The sequence below is a fragment of the Monopterus albus genome, unplaced genomic scaffold (genome assembly GCF_001952655.1).
Source record: "Monopterus albus unplaced genomic scaffold, M_albus_1.0 scaffold268.1, whole genome shotgun sequence".
Taxonomy (NCBI): domain Eukaryota; kingdom Metazoa; phylum Chordata; class Actinopteri; order Synbranchiformes; family Synbranchidae; genus Monopterus; species Monopterus albus.
The window spans coordinates 139,180-146,378 of NW_018128148.1; the positions used below are offsets into that span (position 1 = coordinate 139,180).

Sequence of the window (7,199 nt, forward strand, 5' to 3'; positions counted from 1 at the left end):
CTCTTAGTCTGACCCGTCACCCAGGACCTGTTTGCCTTGGGAGACCCTACCAGGGACATATAGCCCCCGACAACATAGCTCCTAGGATCACTCGGGTACTCAAACCCCTCCACCACAATAAGGTGGCGGTTCAAGGAGGGGAGGTTTTGGTGAATCTGTATGAATTTGATGTATGTGTTTATTATTGAGGTCAAACATTATGAGCTTCATAAAGACAGATGTTGTAGCAGAGCTCAGGATTAACACCCTCTGTGGCTTATTGCTGACATGACAGTGTCATTAATTATTCATTAATGTGACTGGACAGGAAGTCACAGCAGCGGCTCAAACTGCAGTGGCGCTCAGAAGGAGGGAGGACAAGGAGGAGGTACCCAATCAGAGCTGACCAAACAGCTGGCGACAGAGTCCTCCGGTGACAACAGCACATGTCGACCCCTGACCTCCATCTCTGGTCTTCATGGTAACAAAGACTCAGAGGACCCCCCATGCCCGTCTCCAGGTCAGCATCAGGACCTGTCCTCCATCCCACCTGAAATCTCTGCCTCCAGACAGTCCTTCCGCCCGGCCTTGGGAAACCCCGGTGATTTCTTTGTGGATGTCATGTGACTCCAAGGTCATGATGTTGTGTCAGGTGGACCTGGAAACACCTTTGTACAGGATGTGCTGACACAGACTGATGGGTCACATTTAGCTGGAGTTTTTCCTCAGAGGACAGAGACCTCTCTCACTGTGAGTGTGTCTGTGAAGCTGATGGTTAAAGAGATCACTGTCTTTATTTGTCACTGTGCTTTCAGTTTGTCTGTGCTGCTGTCCTCACTATTAAACAGTCTGAGTTTTTCTGTTCAGCTTCTTTCAGTCATATTCTGAAACAAAAGCTCATAACAAATACATGTGATGTGTACATACCGCAATGAATCCATTTCACAAGCCCTGCAGTGCCAACGTGCACAGCTCGGTTCTCTGTCACTAGTCCACATTCACAATGTGTGTTTCTGCACGTTGTGGCAAATGCAAAAAACTGGGGTCATTTTAGGTTCTGGTTCTCCACATTTTCACAGTAAAGTGAAAAAAGATGTATTCTCATAGAAATGGGGGTGAGCGACATTAGGTGAGACTCCTGTGTCTTCTCTGCAGTGTTTAGATTTACTGATTGAACACAGTCATTCGGGAACCTTGACCATAAGACTGAAATATTGAGGGTCCTAAAGCAGGACTGTGACACGGGTCTCTCAACACCGGGACATGAAAGGACGCGTCCCAATCCACAAACCCGTCGCCTCGACCTGAGTTGGAGGGTCAGAGGAGGAGTGCCCAGCCTGGACACCACCATCAGTATTAGCTTGTCTAAATAAAGATCTGTGTTAAGTGGAAACACGGTGCAGGGTTTCAGGAGCAGTCTGGGCGGGGGAGGGCGCTGGTTTTGAAACGTACGGGGCCGGGCCGGGCTGGGCTCCGTCAGCTAACTCTCTGCTTCAGCGTCCGACATCTTGCCTCCTACCAACGGAGACGGCACAGTCGGGTTTTCACGGTCAGATGTGTTTAAGAAGTGACGACCGGACCAAAGTGGTTCTGTGTGAGCCAGGACGAGACACCCCAGCCTCTTTGCGGAACCGGTAAGGACCTGAAACCCGGTAACACCACCCTCCCTCCATCTGTCAGTGTCCGTCCGCACTGCAGTAGCAGCGGCGGCGTCACCGTCTAGCTGTCGCGGTACGTTAGCAGCTGTTGCTCGTAGCTAGTCGTCGTCGTCGTCGTCCACGAACTCCCATTACAAATCAATATTTTGTGTGATATATTGCAAATCAATGCCAGGGATTATAGTGAAAATCGTGTTTTAAAATCTTTGCTGGATCACTAGAAACCAGCCTTTAATCCGGCGTATAAACCTGTCCATATATTAATGTAAAGATGTAAAATATTGTAATTTTAGCCGTGATTATGCATAGTAAATATAAGGTTAATGTACGTGATGAGCGGTAACGACAGCAAGGTTTATTTAACGTTGAGAATTATTTAAATACACGCTTTATTTGCCGAAAGGGCCGTCATGACCCGCCTTTACTGAAGGGTGACATGTCCTGATGGTTACTTGTGTAACTGCGAATTAAATGAAGTCAAATTCAAACGTTAGATATTTAACTGGAGTTCGGAATGCGTTTTACATTAGCGGGGAAATGACAGCTGCGGTGGCCAGCAACGTTAGCTTTCACCCGTACACTTAATAGGCTAATTGTTGACTTTGTTAAGCATTTCTTTTTGTATATTTGAATAGATTTAGGTCACAGGACGATAGTACCAGCTATCCCGCGATGTTAACGGGACAAATGATGACGACACTGAACCTGGCTTCTTATCCGCAGCTTCCTATTGGAATTTTCCGGTCCAGCAGTAGCACAGCGCCTGTCGAAGGGACCGTTCGGTGATGTTTCCGCTAACCCCTGGACTGGGAGCACGTACAGTATCGGTAAGAGTGACGATAACGCTGAGTTAACAGTGTAATACGCGTTCATTTTTAATCCCGAATCTAATACCGTGAATATGGGACAGGCGTGATGTCTGCTCGTTTGCTGTCATTCTGCCTGCCTCGTATTAAAAGGTCTCAACACAACCGGACTTAGCCTAGAAATGACAGTATCATTCATGAATATTAAGAAAAGTTACGTTGCATGTTTCTGTCCTTGTCCTTCTGAACATGGTACAGCGGCATAAAGCCCTAGAATGATAAGATAAGCCACTGACCTTTTTGTGAATATGTACCATGTGCAGAGGGCCCCAATGCCACCCTAAAATATACTACACTAAAAATATAAAATCCATCAGAGGGATATTAAACACCTCGGCGTAAATCTAGCACAAATGAATAAAGGGCATGAATCACAACAGCTAGAGGGCGTGGCTCAGTGTGACTGAACCATATTTTATATTTCTGTCAGACCCTGAAACCTGCTGATTCACTTGGTTTGTGTTTGTAGTAGATTTGTTGTTTTCTGAGGAGGTGAAACGTGTGACAGACTAGTGTGTCGCCCTCATGTCTGTGCTGCAGTGACTCGTCACAATGATCGGCTCTGACTGGAACCGGCCGCCCTGATTGGAGGGCTCTTCGTCTACAGCCACATCTCTGAGTCCCTGACTCTGAACTGATCCACAGGTTTCTGAGGCCTGGATTTCATCGTGTCTGTTGGGGGGTGGCAGACGTGCCAGAGCCAAAGAACCAGACCAGGTCTAAGTAGAGGTAGACTCATAAGCAGTAGGATTCATCTGCACCATAGTCTCTACATACAGGTGGATGATGTGTCACCTGCCACTATGCAAAAGTGAAGCCAAAAATATTTTGAATACAGGGGCAGCCATCTTGGTTTTCTGATGCATTTTGCAACCAAATGCTGCACAGTAGTGACTTGAGGAGCCGCAGTATCAGGCTACCAATCGTAGCTGTCAATTATCTAAATGCACTCCTTTTTATATCATCAAATAACTTACTATAAGCAACCGTACTGGGAAAATGACCACTTCGATGACCTCTGGGAAACATTTATCTGATTTGTACTTTTTTAGTTTGGCTCACGTCCTGTCTGTTAACATGGAGGGGGTGGGATTTATGACCTATACTGGAACCAGCCACTGGTGGGTGATCCACCTGTGGGAGCTGCCACCTCATCCCTGTTTTATACAGTCTGTGGTCTGGACTCGGTGTGCAGCAGCTTAGACTGGAGAGTTTCAGGTGTGACCAGGGCAGAGAAGCTTCAGGGCAACAACATATGGCTCCTCCTCGAGCTCAGTGCAACAAAGAATAATGAAAAACTAAAGGTGAAGAGGGAGCTGACCTGACATGTTGGTTGACTGACAGTGACAGTGGAAACTCTGTCAAAGATCAGATGGGTTTGATTGTTATCAGTATGATTTTTTTATTGAGTTCTATGTTTTGATAACGTTACATTACATACATACAAACTGTTAATAAAAAGTACAACCCAGACAGGGAAGAACTGCAAGGCATTGTTCCTCCTGATGTGGAGAAAAACTGTGAGTCTGTCTGCGCCAAAGAGTGTAGGACATATAATAACCTGGTCATAAATCATAGCAGCATTCAAAATGTCACTCAAGTAAAAGTACAAAAGTATCAGCATCCAAATCTACTTGAAGTACCATCAGTACCAGTACTGGTCCTGCAGAACGGTCCGTGTCCCAGTAACGTCTCTGATACTGGATCATAGTGACTAATTACTGTGTCCATCACTTTAATGCTGCAGCTGGTAAAGGTGGAGCTGATGGTAACTACCTTATATACTTATACTGGGAAGTACTTTCCATCCTGCTGGGTAGCTGGTGGATTTCCTACTGGGATCAATAGAGTCTGATGGTTCTACTGGGTTTGATTCATCTGATTCTGGACCTGAAGTTATCAGGTACATGTAGTGCAGTAAAAAGTACACGGTTTGTCTCTGACATGGAGTCACAGGATGAAGGAGCAGGACATGGAAATACTGAAGTACAGTACACATACCACAACATTGTACTCAAGAGTGCTCGAGTGGATGTACTCAGTGACTTCGCTGCCATGCTGACAGGCGGCGGTGAGTCGTGGATTTATCGCTGCGTCAGCTGACTTTTGTCATATATGACCACAGATGTTTGTGACGCTGGTTTGCGGATGACTTTGGTCTGTTTCTTTTCTCAGGTCAGTTTAAACACGTCCAGCTTGTCTGGATCATCGCAAAGATGTGTGCTGAATGTGGCGTGCTGTGGTCTCCCTGTCGCTGGGATGCAGGGAGCCTGTTGCTAGGCGACAGCAGCATAGCAACAAGCATCGCAGTGAGTGATGAGGTCATCTCAGTCTGTACTGATAACACTGAGGAGCAAGACCATGTATTTGGCAGAGTGAGATGTCTGTGTTTTGTTGATCCGAACCAAATGTCGGGATGTTAAGTTTTAATATCAATGTCAACACATCAGCATCAAAACCTGTTTAAGCTGTTAAGGTTTCTGGATTTAAACAAACCAATGTAAAAGTCCACAGCCAAACAACAGGGCACCTGTTGTGACACAAACGTGGCTTTGTCCCAAGATCCTGCAGCTCTGAACACGGTCACAAGTTTGGATTCTTTGTGGTGTTGTTTCCTTGGTCGCTGACAGAGGGGCGGCACGTTCTTCCGCTGCATACGTACACTAGGTGTGTTTTATTTGTGTCGGAGCAAAGTCAAGGATGAGTTGGAGGTGATGGTTTGTGCTTCTGTAGTACTTTTATTTTCAGGTGCATTACATCTGTTGTACTTGTGTCTTGTCATTGCAATTTGCACCAACTAAAGGAAAACAAAAGGAAAAAGTTATGTGCAAACTGATGTTTTGATTTCTGTCTACAAGGTGTGACTAAAGTAACAGTCAGAAAGCAGAGATGTCTGGAGGACTGCACCGAGGACATCTTCACAAAGCATAGAAGCCATTATCTGTCTTTCTATCCATTGTGAGGTGTTTCTTTTTCTTTGTGACTCCACCTTCACTGGGTGGGTTTGCTGAGTGCATCTGTACCTCCATGACTTGTGTGTGAAATGGCTGCAGGACGTGGATGTTGCAGTGAAAGCTCAGTGTTGATAAAAGCACCTGTGGCCAGTAGTTCCAGCGAGACAGGAGACATCTGCTCTCCATCAGCTTCTTATCCCTTTGTCATCCACAGAATTAATGTCCAACAATCCAAAAGCACTAAATCATTTGTTTTCCAAAAAGCAGTGGATAAGCACCGCTCCTCCCACTGGGGCACCTCACTGGTATGAATCAGTTATTAAAATAGGAGCTGAAACGTCTTCTGTGGATTCGCTGATTCACTGACGAGCAGCTAGCACCACATTGTCTTGATGTTTTTGTCCAGTAGAAATGCTGTGGCTGCGTTTTGTGTTAACGTCATCCACACCCGGCAGCGGGTCCGGCCACCATCACTTGCACATCAAGCGCTCCTACATCTGGCTAGCAGCTGTCACCAAGCAGAACGTCAATACCGCCATGGTGTTCAAGTTACTCTACAAGATGCATGACGTGATGATGGTGTACTTCAGAAAGATCAGCGAGGAGAACGTCAAGAACTTCTTCGTCCTGATCTGTGAGCTGCTGGATGGTAAAACCATCGTTTCCTTCATGGGGTTATAACAAAAGGAGAAACATTTCAGTCTGGTTGTTTCTTCTGCTTTTATTTTTGAAGAGGAAGTGTCATCCCTCAGCCTGAGGACGCCACCGCCGCCGCAGCTCTGCTGCTCTGTTGTTTTTTTAGGTTTTGATTTTTTGTAGCATTGGATGAGAAAATCAAAGCCTAAAGAAAATACAGCGCTGACAGGAGACAAGCCCTTGAGTTCTGATGATGATGATGATGATGATGATAATAATTTATGCGGATTACCTGTCCCAGTGAAGGACTCTACTGTCAGCTGTTTCTCTAACGATATCGTTTATTTATATGCTGGTCAGTCTGTCGTCTGCACTCTCTTCTTCTCAGCATCCCTCGGTCAGACATTTTTGAACCACCAGGTGAGAAATAGCTGAAAATTTCAAATCCTGCACAAAGTGGCTTTGATGTGCCAAGCTCTGGTCCAGGTACAAAGTGACCCAGCTGGTTCAGGTCCTGTAGCACAGACAGAACAGAGACCACCTGACTGAGCAACATGTCTGACCCCTGTCGTCCTGTGCTCCCCAGACCAAAGAGGAGCACCATCCAGGTCACCGGGCAGATCGGCTGGAGGAGGGAAGGAGCTGACGCAACGAGCTGTTTCTGGACGTGTTGGAGGGCGTCAGCCTGCTCATGTTACCACAAGGTACCTGCAAATTACTGCTGCAATTCTGGTATTACCGCTAAGGTACCATTAATACTGCTAGGGTACAGCTAATGCTGCTGCAGTGCTGGTGATACTATTGCAGTACTAGTTCAGTGCTGGTGATACTTTAACTATAGCAGCACTAAGCAGTATGTGAGGCTGTAATGTACATGCTGATTCAGTATGGACACAATAACCTCTACACAGTTGTGGTTAGTGAGGTGCAGCTGTGCAGCCTCCCTGAGCCACCAGAGGGCGACGTCATGCCTGCTTTACCTGTGTGCAGGTCAGGTGCTGAGCACCCACGTCGGGCACGCCGAGTGCTGACATCCGCGGCAGCTGTTTAAACTTTATTAACACTTGTCCACAACAGACACAGTCTGGTTCTGTTCATGTGAGTTA

At 46.3% G+C, this 7,199-nt stretch overlaps 2 protein-coding genes across 7 annotated transcripts in view; both read left to right on the forward strand.

Moving 5' to 3' along the window:
- dvl3b (dishevelled segment polarity protein 3b) overlaps window positions 1-850 on the forward strand; it is an 18,259-nt gene extending 17,409 nt beyond the window's left edge. For 2 of the 3 annotated variants that reach the window (XM_020621802.1, XM_020621803.1), the window contains one exon: window positions 308-850. In XM_020621802.1, the coding sequence (XP_020477458.1) occupies window positions 308-606 (299 nt within the window). In that variant the 3' untranslated portion in view covers window positions 607-850. The remainder of the gene's footprint in view (window positions 1-307) is intronic. The other variant, XM_020621804.1, reaches the window with a different exon arrangement.
- Window positions 851-1,278: 428 nt separating this feature from the next.
- The window catches only part of ap2m1b (adaptor related protein complex 2 subunit mu 1b), a 9,797-nt gene continuing 3,876 nt past the window's right edge, over window positions 1,279-7,199 (forward strand). The window contains exons 1-3 of one of the 4 annotated variants that reach the window (XM_020621810.1): window positions 1,279-1,613; window positions 2,361-2,464; window positions 6,680-6,797. In XM_020621810.1, coding sequence (XP_020477466.1) covers window positions 1,534-1,613; window positions 2,361-2,464; window positions 6,680-6,797 — 302 coding nt within the window. In that variant the 5' untranslated portion in view covers window positions 1,279-1,533. Of the gene's footprint in view, window positions 1,614-2,360; window positions 2,465-4,429; window positions 4,575-4,678; window positions 4,813-6,679; window positions 6,799-7,199 lie in introns of those variants that run through there. The other 3 variants (XM_020621811.1, XM_020621808.1, XM_020621807.1) reach the window with 3 other exon arrangements.